We start from the raw sequence: 20,219 nt of genomic DNA, 5'->3' as shown, positions 1-20,219 counted from the left end.
ATGGAAGTGTAACAGAGAATTATATTTCAGTGCTGCTGACACCTGTCCACTGCCTGCCTGTATTAATGACAGTAATGTGTTTGTACCCCCCTCTGACATCCATTCCTTTTTAAACCTTGTACAATCTAGAGAGATGAAGGCCTCAAAATGAGGTGACCTTGCCATGAAGGAAGGTGAAATAGGGTTGGGCGATGTATGGATTTCAGATTGGGATATATCAGCAGCTAAATTCTGCGGTAGGGACGCAGGTGGCGCTGTGGGTTAAACCACAGAGGCTAGGGCTTGCCGATCAGAAGGTTGGCGATTCGAATCCCCACGACGGGGTGAGCTCCCGTTGCTCGGTCCCAGCTCCTGCCAACCTAGCAGTTCGAAAGTACGTCAGAGTGCAAGTAGATAAATAGGTACCTCTCCAGCGGGAAGGTAAATGGCATTTCCATGCACTGCTCTGTTTCACCAGAAGCGGCTTAGTCATGCTAGCCACATGACCCGGAAGCTGTACGCCGGCTCCCTCGGCCAGTAAAGCGAGATAAGCGCTGCAACCCCAGAGTTGTCCATGACTGGACCTAATGGTCAGGGGTCCCTTTACCTTTACCTTTTTAAATTCTGCGGTATACTGATACAGTTGTACCTCGGAAGTCGGAACAGAATCCATTCCGGAAGTCCATTTGACTTCCAAAACATTTGGAAACCAAGGTGCAGCTTCCTGCAGCCAATTTGAACCCACGGAACCTGCGTTGGATGTTCGGGTTCCGGAGAACATTCGCAAACCGGAACATTCACTTCTGGGTTTGTGGCGTTTGGGAGCCAAAACGTTTGTCTTGCAAGGCATTCAGCTACTGAGGTACGACTGTATATCACAATGTCTGAAATGTATCTGGTCGCTTCTTCCTCCCCACCTTAGGGGAGGAAGAAGCAGTCAGACACATCATCCAGGCTTTCAGCTGAGCAAGCCCCTTAATGTCCCACTCTGGCTCCACGCAAGCTGGAGGGTAGGGTCACAGGGGCTTCCTTAAACTGCTCAGCTGGGAGGTGGGAAGGCTCTCACCCCCCCCCCAAGCTGAGCAAGGCCCAGTACTGCTCTGGCTCATGCAAGCTGGAGGGTCTCAGGGGCTCCTTTAAACTGCTCAGGTCGGAGCAGAAAGGTTCCTGCCTCCCAGCTGAGTAAGTTCATTTGTCTGCATGTTTGCCTCCACACAAGCAACCAGCCGCTCTCTTACTCCTGACCACCGCTGCCAGCACAGCAGAGACAGGCGGACAGGAGTGAAATGCGCTGTTCTAGCAGTGGCTGGGGGACTGCGATGTGTTGCCAACTCAAAAACTCTGAAACCGGTATTGCAATCTGAACGTAGTATCAGTTTCAGACAATAAGTTGAAAAATCGCCCAGCTCTAGCCCAGAGAAGGGGGTGTTGGGGCACCATTAAAGGCAGCAGCTTAGGAGGCAAACACTTTTTGGGGAAATTCTCTGGCAGGCGCCTCCTTTCAGGGCCTGGGGATGCTAGTCTGCATAGAAGCCCTCGAGGGAAGACTTCAGACATAAGTCTGTGGGGACAGTTAGGTTGCAGTTGCTCAGTGACGAGTGAAAGGTCGCTCTTTTTACGTGCTCAGAGGTGCTGTTTTTTTATTACCTCATATCTGCTTTAGTTTTTTGTTTCAGAGGAGTGATGACCAAAAAATGGAGGGGGTGATAACCAAATGGATGTTTGGAAATATTACAAAGTTTAAAAAGAAACAGAGGCGTACCTAGGATCCCTTGCACCCTTGGCAAGGGGGCTGTAGTGGGGTGGGGAGGCCGTTCCAATAAAAATTACTTTACTGCAATAGTCACATTAGAAATTACTACATTTTACACAACCCAAGTACTCAAAGCTTCCAGAGTGAGGACGAGGCAAGGAGGAAGGGTGAAAGAATTCACACACCTTTGTGCTGCAGTGTGAGACGGGCAGAAAGCTTCTCCCGTGTTTGGTTTTGCCATGATAGCAGCAGCACGTTGCTGCACACATAAAATCATGTGCTTCATAGTCTGATCTTTGCAGGGGGTCCGTCTGGGCCTGTGCCCCCAGCAGGGGATGGTTTCACCAACCCCTAGATACTCCTCTGAAAATAAAGAAGGGTGGGATTAGAAGACTAAGATAACCTGCCGTACAGTTGGTTTCCCCACTCCCCTTCTCCTAAAAATCCTGCTCCCTTCTTGCCCAAGGACAAGAGTGACTCATGGGAGCCTGTTTGCCCTCAGGAGGGCTGCTCTGTTGGGGTGATCTATGAGAGTAAAGGAGCAGCTGTCACATGACCTTCCCTTTCCTCCCACAGCAAGGAGACTGTGTCATCAGCAAAGTCCTGACCTTTGACCTCACCAAGTATCCGGATGCCAATCCAAACCCTAATGAGCAGTAAAAGCAGAAGAAAGAAGCTGGACACCAAGGCTCACTGTTTTTTTCAAAACCTTCCTCCGTTGCTCCCCTTTCTGTCCTCCAAAGGCCTTAACTGTTGTCTGCCCTTTATTTATCCTACAGAATGTTTAGCGGGTTTGGGAAGGGTAAGGGTTGAGGGACTGGGGTATTACTGATGACGGTAGGATAGCATTTTTGTGTGCTTAATAGCAGATTGTTCCTCCAACTGTAGCTGTAGAGCAACAGCGCCCTGTTTTTAAAATAAGAAGTCAGCATCTCTTATTGCTGGGGATGGGAAGAAAAAAGGAGGAATGTTGTTCCTCCCTTGTACCTTAATTTGCTTTTAAAACTCTTTATAGGACCAAAATCATGGTGGGTTCAGGAGGATTCCTCCTGTGCCAAGCTCTCACCTGTTAAGGTGTGGCTTCAGATCTTGCTTTTTTCTAGCCTGATATCATGTGTATATGTGTTTGTGTGTGATTGAAATTAAAATATGTTACTTCCATCCTCTAGTAGTATTCTTGTAGCAGATCATGTGGGAGGGGAAGGTTGGTGAGGTTGGGACGGTGGTGGGAGAAGGCACATGAATTCCTTCTGTCAAGGTGTGCCACGGTTGGGCCAGTGTCACCAAGCCTCTTGAACATTATTCTACACACACATCCCCACCCCATAAATCCTGGATCTTGCCTGAGTGCTGACAAATATGTCAGGGATGGACGCAATTTACTAACAGGGTCCTTATGCATACAGTTCAGGGGGAGGTGTTTGGTTTTTTCCAAGGCAAAGACATATCTGATACCAATTTGTTGTTTGCTAGCAACTGAATTGCATTGTAATTTTGCAAGGGGCAGTCAAACTGTTATAATGACACTCCAGATGTTCTGATTTGATCTAGAGCCGTTGCTGGCCTTGATGGACCTGTTAATTCAAGGGATTATAATAAAAACCATGTATATGTCATTTCTTTAAAAAACCAAATCTTAAAATTCTGTGCCCAATCAAGCAAATTCTCTACCAATGAAAGCTGAATTCTACAGTATATATAGTTTGAGCTGCGTATATCTATTTTTACATGATTTTGGATAGTTCTTCATAGAATTGTAGAGTTGGAAAGAACCCCAAGTATCATTTTGTCCAGAGCTTTCCAAACTTTTCATGTTGGTGACACACCTTTTAGAGAAGCATCATTTCGTGACACAGTGATTCAGTTTTACTAGCAAACCGGAGGTTCAACTAACCCCTTTCTAGTCCCAGGTGGAGCACAGGGAGCATTCGTGTGACACAGCTACACACTGCAGCCGATACACTAATGTGTCACAACACAGTTTGGAAAGCACTGATCTAGTCCCAACGCCCTGCAATGCAGGAATCTCAACTAAAGTATCCATGATGGATGGTCATGCAGCCTCTGCTTAGAAACCTCCAAGGAAGGGGAGTCAACCTCCTGTGGGAGTCTGTTCCACTGTCAAACAGCTCTTACTGCTGGAAAGTTCTTCCTGATGTTTAGTCGGAATCTCCTATCATAGAATCATAGAATTGGAATAGACCACAAGGGCCATCGAGTCCAACCCCCTGCCAAGCAGGAAACACCATCAGAGCACTCCTGACATATGGTTGTCAAGCCTCTGCTTAAAGACCTCCAAAGTAGGAGACTCCACCACACTCCTTGGCAGCAAATTCCACTGTTGAACAGCTCTTACTGTCAGGAAGTTCTTCCTAATGTTTAGGTGGAATCTTCTTTCTTGTAGTTTGGATCCATTGCTCCGTGTCCGCTTCTCTGGAACAGCAGAAAACAACCTTTCTCCCTCCTCTATGTGACATCCTTTTATATATTTGAACATGGCTATCATATCACCCCTTAACCTCCTCTTCTCCAGGCTAAACATGCCCAGCTCCCTTAGCCGTTCCTCATAAGGCATCATTTCCAGGCCTTTGACCATTTTGGTTGCCCTCCTCTGGACACGTTCCAGTTTGTCAGTGTCCTTGAACTGTGGTGCCCAGAACTGGACACAGTATTCCAGGTGAGTACTTGAAGCCATTGGTTTGTGTCCTGCCCTCCACAACAGGAGAAAACAAGTTTGTTCCCTCTTCCATGTGACAGCCTTTAAGATATTTAAAAATATAATATCTCCTCTCGGTCGCCACTTTTCCAGGCTAAAGATGCCCAGCTCCTTCAACCACTCCTCATAAGGCTTGGTTTGCAGACCCTTGATCATTGTGATCTCCCTCCTTTGCACATGTTCCAGTTGTCAATATCCTTAAATTGTGACACCCACAACTGGACACAGTATTCCAGGTGTGGTTTGATCAAGGCAGACTATTTCCCTTGACCTGAACACTAGACTTCTGTTGATGCAGCCTAGAATAGCATTAGCTTTTTTCCCTGCTGCATCACACTGTTGACTCATGTTAAGCTTGTGGTTCACCAAGACCCCTAGATCCTTTTCACATGTACTTCTGGCAAGCCAAGTGTCCCCCATCTTATATTTGTGCAGCTGATTCTTCTTGCCCAAGTGTAGAACCTGACATTTGTCCCTTTTGAAATTCATTTTGTTTGTCTGGGCTCAGTTCTCCAATCTGTCAAGGTCATTTTGAATTCTGATTCTGTCTTCTGCAAGATTAGCTACCTATTTAGCTTCATTTATCCTGACTTTGCTGATGATGGGAAGTTATGGGGCTCCGTGGCGTACGCCTTGCTTTGCACCACTGGAATGCTGTGGCTTTTATGAGTGGCACATTCTTCACTTGCATCTATCTAGTCATAGAGAATAGAAGATGCTCTTTTAAAAAACGAATAAACATTGAAATCCTTAGCTGAATTTTGCTCTTGGTACCATTGTGTGTGCTTCTGTAAAGTCATGGCATACACATACTTCTGGGTATTGCTCACCAACCTACTCTTGGATGCTTTAGTTGAGATTCCTGTGTTGTAGGGGGTTGGACTAGATGACCCTTGGGCTTCCTCTGCAACGCTATGATTCTACTCCAACTTGGTGCCTTCCCGATGCTTTGGACCACAACTCTTGTTGGCCAGGTGGGCTGGAGCTGACGGGTGCTAGAGTCGAACATCATCAGTTGGAGAACTACAAAATTGTAGTTGCCCTATTTCCTCCTTTGGTCTAAAAACCACTTTGAAGTCACATTTTGAGGGAGCTACTGATCTAGAGCAGGGGCTGGGGAGCCTGTGGCCCTCCAGATATTGGACTCCAGTTTCCATCAGCTCCAGCCAGCATGGCCAATGGTCAGAGTTGTAGTCCAGCAACCCTGGAGAAGCCATGGGTTTCCTATTTCTGATCTATAGTGACACAAAAAGTAGGCACTTGGATAGGCTTATATTTTAAAAATTCCTTACTTAGTTAATATGGAAAGAATCAAGTTTCAAGGCTGAGGGGCTGAGCATGGAAACTCGTAGACAATGCTTGGTGACATCTGAGAAGCCAGAAGGGTAGCTGAGTTGGATCCTGGTGGGCAAGGAAGGGGGCTTCAGTCGTTTCCCCTGCTCCTCCCCTTTCCCTAAATGAAAGCAAAGATCTAATCAGTGCTTTTCTTCTAGAAAAAGGCGCCAGCATTGCATATCCTTGGGTACCCCCAGAAAAAACACACACGATGTAATTAATATTCTGCTATTTCAATATTTGTCCTGAAATTTGAATATCTGATGCGACCAAACAACATTCTTTCAATGGTGATACGTTCCCGTGGTGGTGGTGGCTGCTTTGCACAATTGTCTGCCTCATTTGCCCACACTGCTGCTGCTGCTCAATCCAGCTGTCTGTGGGTTTGTTATGGAAGTTCATGACATCATGTCGGCTTATAGTATTGTGACATCAACAGAATCGTAGATTGTTATAGCCAATGGGATCAAAAGACAATAAAAGCAACAACAATAAATGGAAAATGGGGCCAGGAATGGTTCAGAAAATGTTAACGGATTATCTCACTATCATCCCTGACCATTGCCTATGCTGGCTGGGACGGGGGGGGGGTTGTAGCCCAAAACGTCTAAAGGGCACCAGGTTGGGGAAGACTATACATGAGCGTGAGAAACGGAGTACAGAAAGGACAAATCACACAATCCCATTATCTTGGCTTAGCCCTAGGCTGGTTGAAGAATTTGGGTGGACTTGGTGCCCAATTTCCACTGAAAATATGGGTCCTATATGCCCTTAGATTGCCTTTATACTGCTAGGTACTCTCCAAGCCAAGGCTACGTTCTGTTTTCCAGTGGCAACTAAGCCTGGAGACCGTAGGGACTGAAGCCAACACATTCTAACTGAATAGATAATTGCTCACAAGGCCTTACTTTGTGGGTGTAGTTATGACCCCGTCAAATGTTCCTGGGAACAGGTCAAAGGGTGGTCTTCAAAGCAATTTGGTGAGTCTTGGAAGATAACACATGGGAGGCAATGGGAGGTGAGACACAGGGCAGCCAGGAAGTAAGGCTCCTTTGCAGGAGTAATGGGTTGCCTCAAGAAGAGTTTGCTGGTGTTGACTGTGATAGCAGAAACGGGTCCTGAGGATCGGTGACACTACGGGCACTTTGCAGCCTGCTTACTCTTAGCGCCAGTGGAGCACACTTTGATGCCATAGAAACCACTGATGTCAATCCCGTGATTAAAAGTTGGGGTTTTCTGTCAGGAAGATGACAGGTGAGGGCAAAGCAGGCTTGCTCTATGCACTGCAGATTCTCCTACATCCCACAGAAAACCAGGAGTCATTTGCTTCTCACAGGCTTGGAGGACATTTTGTTCTGTCAAGGGTTGCCATTTCCCATCAAGGGCTGCAGTCAGAGCCCCGGATGGGCAAAGCACCTCCACTCCCACCCCCTTCAGCAGCATGAAATGAAGCCACGGCGGTCATTTCCCCACTCCTGGCGGGGTTGACAGCGATACAGAGACAGAACATCTTCTGCTGTCTTATCTATGCCCAGACCTCTGGCTTTGTGGCTCTGCAGTGGGAGTGGAAATGAACCCTGGGGGTGGGCAGGTGGCATAGGAGCCAGCTCCTAGGAGCCGTGGGCGCTTGAACCCTAACCCTAACCCATAATAAAATATTTGAGGGCCACCCCTCCCCCCAAGTTGATGGGCATTCCCATTCAAATGGTGTGCATGCACTGAGTCATGTGATGGATTAAGCAGGGCAGGGCTTACCTGGCCCCCCACAATATTTTATTCAAGTTGGCACCCTTGGCAGATGGGAGAGATGGGAGTGAGGAGCTATGGGTTTCTCTGCTTAGTATACAGAGACCTTCTTCTACCCACCCACCCTCTGAATCCTTGTCATGGGGGAATTCTGGTGTGTGGCTGACAGTATTTGTACAGCAGAAGCAGGGGGTGCCAGAAGCCCAGTGCGTCTGGTCTGGTTCTTACCCAGGTGGGAAACCTGCCTGCAGACTGCATAGCACTGGACTGCAGGTGATTTAATGCTGCATTTAAAAAAAGTCCTTGTTCCTTAAAAAACCTCAGTAACTAGCAGAGTGGAGAGGAGGCCAGGCTGCAACAGCCCACATGTCGACTGAGCTGCTCAGTGAGACCTGAACCCCAGTCAGCTGCAGGATATTTATAATGTTATATAGAACCCCTCCTCCCCATTTTCTTGCCTTCTTTATGGCTTCAGGGTTTTTGAACGGAGACAACAGCACTTTTGCCCGTGTAGCCAACTCATAAATATTTTTTACTGGACCACAAGGAGAGCCTGGGAGGCAGGAACTACTTGCTCCTATGAAGGAAATGAGGTGGGATTATTTAAAATAAGAGCTGGGTAGTGAGAAGAGGGAGAAGTCTGCCTGTTGACACTTAGCTGGGCACGAACTCTGTTCCCTCACAGCACAAGGAGCTGCTCGTAGTCCAGGTTGCCCTGGAAATTTCTTGCTGCAGTTTTTTACAGGAAGCTTGTAGTTCTCTAAGGTTTGGAATGAGACGACTTGATGCCGCTTCTTTCATGGAAGAGCTCAGCCTGCACCCCCCCCCCCAATAAAGGCAGCAACAGGAAGGAAGCTGCTGCCCTTGCTCTGTGCCTGCTTGGTGCTGGGAATCAACAACAGAAAGGCGGTGGCTGGGAGTAGCATTCAAGAAGAAGAAAGGTGACTTTTAAAATCCAGTGGACTCAAATAGAAGTCCTCTCTGCCTCAGTCTACTCTCTTTCTCTCTCTCATTTTGGGTGGGACTTGATTGTCTTGTGGCCTCCCACCCTTCTATTTTCGCACAGCTGATATTTTTAAAAATCTCCACATGTCTTGTTTCCATAACAACAAAACTGCTCTGCTACTAAGTGGGCTCATTCCCCAAAGAAGGGGGATGGGGTGTGTGAGGGAATTTGACCTTTGGACACAATCAGAGGCAAGGCACAAAGGAGTTCTGGTACCGTGTTCAGGATGTCGTGCTCAAGGTATTTTGGTAACTAAGGTAGATGAGCCAAAGAGCAACCTCCTCTTCAGTAAGTTAGCACTGGCCCAAGTCACCAGCGAATTCTCCTGCAAAATCTCAATTGAAGTGAATGAGAACGCTTCCTGCAGCTCAATTAATTTCAGTCTTGGGGCCTTTACAGGAGAGCTTCTAGTACGGGGGGGGGGAATAACTGTGTGAGTCTGTTGCAGCAAAAATAACTTGAGTCTTGTGTCACCCTAAAGATGAACAAATTTATTATAGCAAAAGTTTATTGGACTCCAGTTCAATAAAGCTATGCCATAATAATACTTGTTCATATTTAAGGTGTCACAAGATTTGGTGCAAGCAAGAGTTTTTGGTGGATTAGGCCCCTCAAGGCAGTCTTTCGGTCAGCCAGCTAGACTTCATGTCACCTAAGATGCTGCCTTGGCTCATCGTAGACACCATCTTTTAATGTCTGTGTCATGGGTTTTTACACTTTGTAAATGGCTTGTCTGCCTTTTTTTAACATTAAGCAACACATACATTAAAAATCTCCTTCTCTTTAAGCGCATTTGGCATCAAAGCCCACCAGAATCCTCCACCAGACTCTGTCTCCATTACTCACCAATTTATAGCAAGGGGCTCCAATCTTGGTGCACTGTGAGTGTGCCTCCTGGTACTGATTATGGGTTAGCTAGGCCCTGAGTCATTGCAAAACCCCACTCACCTCCCTAGCCTGAGAATTTGGCTCCCTCTCAGCTCTGTTTTCCTCTCTTGCCATTTTTTTACTGTTTAACTGTGATTGGTATGTGTGTATGTGTGTACACATTGTTTAAGAAAAGGGTGGGGAGAGGCAGATCTTGGGCTTCATTAAAAAGGCAGTGGAATGCAGCTACATCTGACTCCTGGGGCAAAGTCCAACAGGTAGCTAAACACAATTTTTGTGTGAGAACTTTCTGATAGATTACTCCACATGTTGCTGTGTACCCATTTAAAGCACACAAACACCCTGAATCCTGGGAACTGTTGTATACCCATCACAGAGCTACAATTCCCAGCACCCTTAAGAAACTATTGTTCACCAGATTTTTCTTTGTTTCTTGGGGGGGGGAGGGTTATACGCTTTGAATGTATAATATGCAGGCTGTCAGTGTCATTTACATGTTGCACTTTAGAACCCCACATATTCTGGAACATCTAATTTTTTATCTTCTCCCCTCTTGCTAGAAAGAAATGCAGCCTTGCTAAAGAAACACTGGAAATATATAAACTTATGCAGAGGTTGTGCCTGAGCTACCACTGAGAGAAAGCTAAGGGGGAAGTTGTTAACTCCTGTTGCAGCTGTTCAAAAGTTCTTTTTGCAAAACAGTGAGAGGCTGTGAGTTGTGTGGCATGGAGTTGGGTATTAGTCCCTTAAGAGTGCAATACTATGCATATTCACTCAGAAGTCAGTGCCACTGAGTTAAAGGAGAACCCCAGCTAAGTGTGTATAGGATTGCAACCTGAGCTCCACCAGACTCCCTCCCTCAATCACATGGATGAATCCTTCTGGATGGAGGACGGAGATGGGGGTGCCAGTACAGAGACAACTAGAATGTTGGGGAGAAGGCTAAAACATTCTAGTTTTCTATGGGAAGGAATCTGGATGGATAAAGGGGTAAGGTAAAAAGGTAAAGGACCCCTGGACAGTTAAGTCCAGTCAAAGATGACTATGGGGTTGTGGCGCTCATCTCACTTTCAGGCTGAGGGAGCTTTCTGGGTCATGGGGCCAGCAGGACTAAACCGCTCCTGGTGCAACAGGACACCGTGACAAGTGCCAGAGCACATGGAAATGCCGTTTACCTTCCCACCGCTATTTATCTACTTGCACTGGCATGCTTTTGTACTGCTGGGTTGGCAGGAGCTGGGACAGAGCAATGGGAGCTCACCCCGTCGCAGGGATTCGAACCGCCAACCTTCTGATCAGCAAGCCCAAGGGGCTCAGTGGTTTAGACCACAGCACCACCTGCATCCCTACCACAAATAATAATTTATATATAGTATTCAATATATGACCCCCTGCAATCTGAATTGCTGCACTCCACACCAAAGTACATGGTGAAAACCAAGCCATAGTGATTATTGGGCCCATGGATCTTCAAAATACTGTGAGGCAGAGTTTTTAAATTATTATTATTATTATTATTATTATTATTATTATGTTGCAAAATGATCAAGGGTCTGGAAACCAAGCCTTATGCAGAATGGTCGAAGGAGTTGGGTATGTTTAGCCTGGGTTTCAAAGTTTTTAGGGGTTTTTATAGTATAGTATAGTATAGTATAGTATAGTATAGTATAGTATAGTATAGTGTATTTTAAAATGGGGTTTCAGAGTTTTTAGGGTTTTTTGAATGTTTTATGTAGTTTTTCAATTTCATTGTTCTGTATGGGACAATGACAATAAAGATATCATATATCGTATATCGAAAAGAGGAGATATGATAGCCATCTTCAAATATCAAAAGGGCTATCACACAGAAGATGTTTTCTCCTGCTCTGGTGGGACCCAAACCAATGGATTTGAGTTACAAGAAAGGAGATTCTGACTAAACAGCAGGAAGAACTTGGAGGTTTTTAAGCAGAGGTTGGATGGTCATCTGTCATGGATGCTTCAGTTAAGATTCCTGTATTGCAGGGGGCTGGACTAGATGACCCTGGGGGTCCCTTCCAACTCTACACTTTCATGATTCTTAGAGGATTATTTGTAACTGGTAAACTGATTTGCAGGATTATTTAAAAAAAAAAAACAAAAAACCCTGAGGTGTATTGGTGTGACTAGCTGCACTTTGCTTGCTCTGAGTTGCAGGCTGTGAGGCCAGTTCAGTTGGTGTGCTGCCGGTGGTTTGCGCAAGCCTGCCTCTGAGAAGGGGCCCTAAGATACGTGGCCCTGAGCTTGCAGGCACCATTGAGAACAGGAGGGTTATTGGTGAACTTCTACTGCATTTCAGTGAATTGGAGCTGGGCACTTGTACCCCCACTCCACCCCTGGGTGATGGTGATCTATGTGAATTAGTGATTGCCATTTGGATTTCCCATCTCAAGCAGCAAAATGTCTGGCCCCACCTGCGGCCTCTCGTGCCATAGCCCAAATTGCTTGCAGTTTAGAGCTGTGTATTCATTTTCAGTGACTCTCCAAAACCATACTGTATTCTGCAGAGTATCCAGTGATGTCATATGCTGTGCAAAAATAATCTATAGCTCTTTTAAATTGTTATTTTTAAGCTGAGCTCATTCATTAAGCATGCCCAGGGACGCCTCAGCATGGCAAAGCCACCTTCTCTTTGCCAACAGGCCCTGGAGAATGCTAGTTTTGCTTCAGTTATCTCTGTTGGTGAAGCTCCTGTCCTATGTGCACATCCCTTTGGGGATGCAGGGCAAACTGTATGAAGGAGCTGGATAAATTTTCCAGTTTTTCCAGTAGTGTGAACTACAAAGGCAGAAGACTCTCACTGGCTCTCTTAGCATGCTCTTCCTTAGTGATGCACTAAAAAAAGCTGGTTCAGCTTGTCATTCAGGTCTGCATTTGTCGGGGAGATTACGTTTTTCCTGATGCTTCTTGGTGCTGCAGCACGAGAGCAGGTAACGCTGAGTGGGCTTTGATCCTGCCGTCTCCCTTGGGGATGGAGGGGAATATCTGTCTGGCTGCATTGACAAATCTGGGGGATCAAACAGGCAGCTTCAAATGGTTTCTCTTCTTGCCTACCTTATTTGATAGCAAAGGAACCCGAAGTCTTTGATTCTAGCAAAACTATGTTAGTTCTAATAAAGATTGCAATACCTAACCTGGTTCCACTGTGTCTGTGCACTTCATCAGATCAGCTCACCAGTGGGGGTGGGGGCTCCCCTGTGGATGAGACAAAGACTGCCAGCCCTCCCCCCAATCCCACATGCATTTCAAAAACCATATTTTCTGTGTTGGTTGGCATCCTTGCAGAATTTATGTGTTAGCTGGCTTATTCTGTTATCCTGCTATTGAATTATTTCCAAAGTAGAACTTGATATATGCAAACCTCCATTCATTTAAATGTTAATATGGTATGGGGGTGGGTTGCTGATCCTATTTATATTGTTCCCCTCTTTAACCTTCCTTCCTTGAACTGAATTTTAGTTTTGAAGGCTTCATGGGACAGGAGCCTATATTCTTCTTATGCTATAAAAGCTACATAAATGTAATTTCTCTCTCTCTGTGTGTGTGTGTGTGTGCGCGCGCACGCACGCAATATTATTATATTAGAAGTTAATAGGGAGCTGTCTTATATTACAGCAGACCACTGGCCCGTCTAACACAATATTGTTTATGCCAACAATTCCTAAACTCTTTCCCCCACAAACCACTTGAAAATTTATGAGGATTCTGACAAACCTCTTTGTTATTTTTCTTCCTGCTGCAGCAAATGTATTGTACTGTGCTAGATGCTGCATGCTTTTTAAATGTATTTTTACAGGCACACCACAGACCACCTGAATGAAACTCATGGACCACCAATGGTCTGTGGACCAGCCTGAGAACCTCTACACTGACTGGTAGTAGCTCTCCAGAGGTTCCGATGGAAGTCTTTCCCAGCCATACCTGAAGATGTCTCAGGTCGAACCTGGGGCATTCTGCATGCACTGCCACTAAGCTGTGACCAAGGGAAGCCTGCTATCTGAGGGAGACAAACCCCCTAACTGACAATTCTCCTGCCTATTTTGCATTGGCCCAAAGACATAAAACAGCACTGCCCTTCCTACCATATCATACATCTGATCAGTGGTGGAGGAAGCCTCATGTTCTTCCCACCCGCCCCACCGAGTGCAATGGCAAACACACCCTTGAAAAGCCCCTGGAGAAGAAAGCTGTGCAGGGGCAGAGGAGGATTTAGGCTGGGGAGAAGAGTTGAAACAATGCATTCTTGCTATTTGCTGCTCAGCTCTTGCTGATACCCCCAGGAAGCAGCTTTTCTTCTCTCTCTCTGTTTTAAAGACTACTTGGGCTAGTGTTACCTATATTTGTGTGCATGCACACAGGACAGTTAAGTCTATGAGTTGGTGCCAGGAAGCTCATACCTCACTTCAGCTGCAACCTAACTAGGTCCTGTGAGGTAAACAATGATTCTCTCAGACTTGAGTTTCCATCTTTGTTACTGGCCCATGTTACAAGTATGTTGGAGAGGATGACTGTGACAAATGTATGTGAAGAACTTTGGACACCTAAAAGTTGCTGTATAAATGCTAAGTTATGAATTTATCTGCCTACTCCTTTAAGTCTGCAATAAAGGTGTTATACATCTCAGCATTGTCTGAAAATTATTTATTGGCCTTTAGTTCTGCATCTATCATATGGGTGTTGCTGCCCTGCCTTGTGCGAAAGGGACTAATGTGGCTCACATCCACCTCCGCCCCATTTTTACAGACTGCCTCCTTTCCTCCATACTTAACTGTGTTCAGTACTGCATCCAAATGGTGGCCAAGCGCCACAGTCGCCTTTGACTGGACTTCACCGTCCAGGGGCCTCTACCTTTTTACCTAGTGCACACATAAACTGGTGCTGAAAAAGCCTTCACGGATTATGGCCCTGTTCCAGCTGAAGTGCATTGCGACGGGCAATGCAAACCTATATATGTCTATTCGTGAGTAAGCGCCGTTGCTTTCAGGGGCGCTTCTTCCCAAATAAAGGGGCTCTATAGCTGTGCCTTTGCAACTTATTACGTCCTGCTGGAAGCGAGGGGCTCCTATTGCATCCGGGCTGCGTTTCAACACTTGGGGCGTCCATTTATAGGGGCAGGTCTAAAACTGCGCGATCATCTGAGAATGCGAAGCCTCACAGGCCACCAGCCCCGCGGCAAAGAACCACAGCCCTGAGCTGCTGGCTTGGCTCCCGGCTGGAGGCACCGCGCGCGGGGCGGGGCGGAAGGGGCCTGGGGAAACTTGCTTGCCCCGGGAGCGCCCGGGGCGCGCGGAGGGAGCGGGGGCGGCGGGAGCCCTTCCCGGCCGCTTGGGCCTCCTGCAGCGGCGGCGGCGGCGGGCCGGGCTGGGGTCGGCCAGGCCGGGACGCGCGGCGGCCGCCCTCCGGCTTCGCCCCTCCCGCGGGGCTGGAGCTCGCCCTGGGCTCGCCGGGCGGCGCGCTCGCTCGCTCTCTCTCTCTCTCTCTCTCTCTCTCTCGCTCTCTCTCTCTCTCTCGCTCGCAGTGCGCAGTGCCTCTGCAGCGGCGGCGGCGGCGGCGGCTCGTGGTCGCGCTCTTTCGGCGGGGCTCCGGCAGGAGGATGGTGTCCGTAGCCCGGCAGCCCTCGGCGGGCCGCGGGGCGGGTCCGTAGCTGGTGCGGGGTGGTGCCCTCTGCCGCGATCGGGAGCCGGAGGCGCCGGGCGCCGGGCGCCGCGCCAAGCGCCCGCGCGCCCCTCTTCCTCTCGCTCTCCATGGACGGGGGAGCGGGGGGCGGCCCGGGGGCGCCCGGCGCCGAGAGCCCCAACCGGGCCGTGGAGTACCTGCTGGAGCTCAACAACATCATCGAGAACCAGCAGAAGCTGCTGGAGACGCAGCGGCGCCGGATCGAGGAGCTGGAGGGGCAGCTGGAGCAGCTGAGCCAGGAGAACCGGGACCTGCGCGACGGCGAGAGGGACCGGGAGCGGCACCGCGCCGAGCGGGACGGGCAGTACCACCACAAGGAGAGAGAGAGCCACTACCAGAACCGCGCCGAGCGGGACGGCCAGTACCCAAGCCGAGCGGAGCGGGAAGGGCAGAACCCCTATCCGAACCGGGACAAGGAGCGCGAGCTGCAGCACTATGGAAACCGGGACGGCGGGCAGTACCCGAGCCGGGAGAGCCACTACCGGGAAGCCTGCCAGCTGCACCGAGAGCGGCCCCCGCAGTGCCACCCGGCGCGCGAGAAGGAGCACGAGTACCCCCGGCCCCCCCGGGAGCGGGAGCGGGGGCAGCTGAGCCGGGGGGCGTCGCGGAGCTCCAGCCCGGGAGCCGGAGGGGGCCACAGCACCAGCGCCAGCACCAGCCCGGCCACCACGCTGCAGAGAAAGTAAGGCGCTGCTCCGGCCCCCGGCAGCCCCGCCGGCCCCCAGGGCCACTCTCCTTGCACAAGCAGTCGCTGGGGAGGCCATAGGAATTGGTGGGTGCCGGGCAAGCAGAGTCATGGAGGCCGGCTCCCTTTCTTGCATGGCAGGGGGTCCTGGGGTGCAGCTTTGCTTTTTAGGATTGTGAAGTGTGGTGGTTTGGGGAGCATAGATCTGTCCTGGGACTGCCCTCCTGAAACCGCTCTGCATTTCTCTGCTGCCTCTGATCTAGGCCTCTTGAGTCTTGTTGCAGTCACAGTTGTTTCCCAACACCGCCACATGCATCCCAATCTGCACCCATCCCTTGCTAGCCTGGCAGTGTCCATCCTTAGAGTCAGGTCTCATTCATCCTCCTTCTTGAACCCTCATTCCCTATTGTGTGCTCTGGACTCTGTCTGGGATCGCTCTCCCCTGCAAACCCCTGCTTAGCCTGCCTGGAATACCCATCAGTGCATTCCAGCCAGAACCATGGGTGTAGCCAAGGGCAGCTGGGGGTTCTGCTCCCCCAAACAAAAGCCTGCCCTGTAAGAAAAATCCTAGCTACGCCCATGACTAGAACCTGCTGACCCTATACTTGAGCTGGGTTTCTTCCCTTCCTGTTTTACACCAGTCTCAATTTCTTTGCTCCTTGCCAGCTTTTCCTTATTCCAGAATTCACCTCTCTGTGCAGAGCAATACTGCTCTGTGCTACTGCCAGTAGATATGCTGTGTTACTCTCACCTGCCACCCTGGGTCCTTTTCCTTCCACCATCCTTTAGGAGAATTGCTTTCCAGTTGCTCTGCACGGGGCGGGGGAGGGGCGGCGGTCTTATAACTGCAATGGACTGCTGAATGTGCTCTCCTGCCAGTCCTGCATCTTTCTCACTCTGTAATATACCAAATGGCTCTCCCCACCCCACTTTTGGGGGATTTAACTGTGTAGTGGATCCTAACTTAATCGCCTTGAAAAACTGGTTCTTTTGTATTAGTGCTCCTAGATGATTCCCTCCACATATTTCAGGACTCCCACCATTGCAAACACAAATCCAAGGCTAAAGTCCTACTTATATTTATTTGCGTAATCCACCCCCCCAGCAACCTTCTGAATCCTAAGGTGAATTTTCTCTGTCCTGTGTAAGGGAAAAGAGCTGCCTCTGAAAGTGGCAGGATTTTTCTGTTAATCCCAATAGCCAGTCTCTAACAGAGGGTCCCCTTAGTGTTTCCTTCCAGCTATTTGGCTTGATGTTAGGCAGGGCCTTTTGCTTCTGCTTAATAGGGATGTGTATGTGCTGTACATACACTAGGGATGGGGAACCTGTAACCCTTGAGATGCCCAGCCCCCATGCCAGAGTTCAGAATGGGTGGAAGTTGGAGTCTCGCCACATCTGGGGGGCACAGGTTTCCCCATCCCTGACACACACACATGTATAAAAGCCCCCCTCCCTCTGAGTAATCCCCAAGAACCAGCCCATTGGCATAGTTTTCACTAGTGGGGTGCTTGACAGGAAAGAGCGACTGCTTAGGACAGGGACTGGATCCTCCCGGCCCCCAGAACTTGCTGAAATGTGGCTTAAGGGTTACATCCAAAAAAGTAGTGTTGCTACCGAGTGAACCATTGCTATGATGAGCGGTGAGGGTCTGGACTGATGCTTGAGGGATGTGCATGTGTGGGTGTGAAATGATTTCGCATGGGTTGTCCAGTATTGAGTTCAGGGACTGAGAAAAGAATATTGGGGGGATGAGGTACCTGCTGATGTGTGGAGTGTGTAGGAACCATGCCTTCTAAGTGCCATGGGGAGAAAGAGTAGGATTAAATGACTTGGAGTGACAAATATAGGAACCAGGACTGCTGGGTTCCTGGTACATCAACTCTGGAAGAGAACAGGATTCGTGTCCCCCTGCCCCCTTGGCTCACATCACCTTCTTGCTCCAAGAATAGGGAGCTGGTGGTTCTCTCTGTGTTACTGGAGTTCCACTCCCCTCCCCAGCCAGCATGGCCAATTGTCAGGAATGATGGGGGCTGCAGTCAAAAGAATCTATGGCGAGCCACAGATTGCCCATCCCTGTTCCAGAGGCACTTGGTAAGAACCATGTTGAAATCATGGTACACCTGGCACCTGGGCCTTAAAAGTTTCCATCTGCTCCTCAGTGGTAAAGCACATTCTTTGTGTGCAGTCAGAGGACCCCAGGTACAACCTTTGGCAGGTCCAGGTCAGGCTGGGAAAGACCCTTTGGTGGAAACCCCCAGGGGGCTGCAGCTAGTCGAGGTCTGAGCTGGATAGACCAATGACAGTTTCCTACGTTAGGTTACGAAAATGCACGTCGTAATATATTTGATACTCTGTATGGTGTTATAAGACTCTTTCTCGTCAACCGTCCTTACAATTGCCATGTAAGGCTGGTCAGAAGTATTTTGCATGTACTGAAGACTTGGGGGAGGGGAGACTGAGAGAACTGACTTTCCTAAGGTGCCTGCAAAACAGGCGAGATTTGAAGCCGGCATTTACCCACCTTTTTAACCTTGGTGCTGGAGTTGTTCTGAAGCCTTCTGTTTGAAGAGGCACACCTGTTTATTTCAGCCCTCAGGCCCATGTCCTCTTTGCTAAGGCTCCCCCTCCCCACATTGCTACTAGTGCATCTGATCTCCTCCAACAGCACTCCCTGCGTTGATGCTGATGCCTTCCGTTTGGGGGGGATATGGGGGTGTTTGAACTAAATCACTGTACCTGGGAAGTTGATCTCCAGGACAGGATATGTTCTAGTTGCCCACGAGTTTTGGCTGAAGAGATTAGGATGCAGTTAGCCCTGAAAGCGTTGGGATCTGCTTTGGAAATGGCAGCAGGAGAGGCTGTGTGGGGTGGGAATTGACGAATCCAGCCGTGTGTTCTTTCTCTCTCCCTCCTCATCCCCGCCTTCTTCTCCTGGATAGAAATTAGCAAAGTGGTTTGATGCTGCAAATGACTTAAAACCAGCACAAATGTGTCTTGCCATTCCCACCCACTCGCTCCCGACACCAGGGAGGCGGTTTTTGAGAGCCTGGAGAGGGGGGTGGGTTCTCTGAGCCTCTTCTCCTTGCTGGTAGAAAAACCAGAAGTGGCTAGAGGCACCTGCTCTGGCCTCAAGCCTTTACTCTGTTTTTTGCATTTGAGCTGGAAACTGAGCACCGCTCCCTTCACGCCCCTGCCTCTAAGGTCGCTAGTAGCTGGAGCTGGTGCAGCATAGTGGCTGAGTAGGATGTGTGATCTGTGTATCCAAAAGCCTTTAATTCAGTTCTCATCGCTGAGTGGTCTTAAACAAACTGTCACACCTCAGCCCTCCATCTGTAATACGGGGATGATATTAACACTGGCCTACCTTAACAAGGTTGTTGTACAGAGTAGTGAGAGATGGTGTGCAAATGCTTTGATCACTCAACAAAGCAGTATGGGAATATACTTCTTTCCCAGCACTTGGAAGAGAGCAGTGGTCTTCCAATGTCGCCCATTTGTCAGCCCCAGAAGATGGTGGTAGCCCAGCCAATTTTTTCACCTCTTCCACCTGAGGGAGATTGGAAGGGAATGTATTTTCCCATCAGTCCATCGCGGTTTGCTGCATGGGATGAAAACATGTGGTTGTTGAAAGCTTCTCTGGGATTGATTTTTCTCACTCCACTGCCAGCCATCAATTGGAAAAATGGTTGCGGTCCACTCTGGAGGCAATTGTAAGTCTGTGCTTGGGAAGCCAGGGAACTAACTGTTCTCGATATAAAGTCTGCCCTGCTTGTTTCTTAGCATAGGTGCATAAGCAGAGCTACAAAAGCCGTTTGTCTCATACTGTGAGACAGAAATGTCTAGGCATGTGAGTAAAAGCGAGAAGGGAGCAATAGCTAGCCTGCCCAATGGCCCCTCCCAATTGTGTGCATGGCTCATCAGATATTTCTGGGGAATGCTGAAGAGTATGTTTGCATTACGTAATTCTGGTGAGCTGCAGAACCACTAGCCCCAGAGTCAGTGCTGTGAGAGAGGCAGGGAGAGTTAGGAATGATTTAAGGCCAGATTTTCTGGGAGACTCTGGCCAGATCTCAGGCAAGGAGCCTACAGTTCTGGCTAGTTTTGCAGCTATGTTGATCTGCGTCAGTCTGTGGGATCTGCTCTGCACTCCCAACCACAGGTGCAACGGGCTTATAGCCAAAAGTGGATGTTGGTAGCAGGTTGATGCTCTTCCTTGCACATCTCCCTTGTTCCCTTTCTTCTGTCCCTCTAGGTGAGAAGACAGTGTTATGATGCAGACAAGATCATTCATTGATATTAGGATTGCAACTAATGTAATCAAGGTGGCACCCTGACTCGCAGCATTCCTACAAGTCAAGGTTAGGAACTGGTTGTCACATGATTGCCGCTCCTGCGAGGACCACCATGTGGCCAG

At 48.8% G+C, this 20,219-nt stretch overlaps 2 protein-coding genes and 1 long non-coding RNA gene across 7 annotated transcripts in view; 2 read left to right on the top strand and 1 right to left on the bottom strand.

The window, feature by feature from the left end:
• The window catches only part of SMC1A (structural maintenance of chromosomes 1A), a 37,223-nt gene extending 34,330 nt beyond the window's left edge, over window positions 1-2,893 (top strand). Inside the window, exon 25 of the mRNA XM_082205786.1 lies at window positions 2,309-2,893. Coding sequence (XP_082061912.1) covers window positions 2,309-2,392 — 84 coding nt within the window. The 3' untranslated portion in view covers window positions 2,393-2,893. The remainder of the gene's footprint in view (window positions 1-2,308) is intronic.
• Window positions 5-6,222, bottom strand: LOC309522558. The gene is made up of 3 exons (XR_014215128.1): window positions 5,994-6,222; window positions 5,741-5,901; window positions 5-2,095 (listed from the first exon to the last, which is right to left on the bottom strand). It is a non-coding gene; the product is annotated as an uncharacterized lncRNA (long non-coding RNA).
• Window positions 6,223-15,153: 8,931 nt separating this feature from the next.
• IQSEC2 (IQ motif and Sec7 domain ArfGEF 2) overlaps window positions 15,154-20,219 on the top strand; it is a 163,553-nt gene continuing 158,487 nt past the window's right edge. For 3 of the 5 annotated variants that reach the window (XM_082205785.1, XM_082205776.1, XM_082205777.1), the window contains exon 1: window positions 15,159-15,802. In XM_082205785.1, the coding sequence (XP_082061911.1) occupies window positions 15,189-15,802 (614 nt within the window). In that variant the 5' untranslated portion in view covers window positions 15,159-15,188. Of the gene's footprint in view, window positions 15,803-20,219 lie in introns of all 5 variants that reach the window. The other 2 variants (XM_082205775.1, XM_082205778.1) reach the window with 2 other exon arrangements.

Source organism: Podarcis vaucheri (genome assembly GCF_965113315.1).
Source record: "Podarcis vaucheri genome assembly, chromosome: 17".
In the NCBI taxonomy this organism is placed as follows: domain Eukaryota; kingdom Metazoa; phylum Chordata; class Lepidosauria; order Squamata; family Lacertidae; genus Podarcis; species Podarcis vaucheri.
Note: the sequence above shows the minus strand (reverse complement) of the source record. Positions and strands in the feature narration are given on the sequence as shown.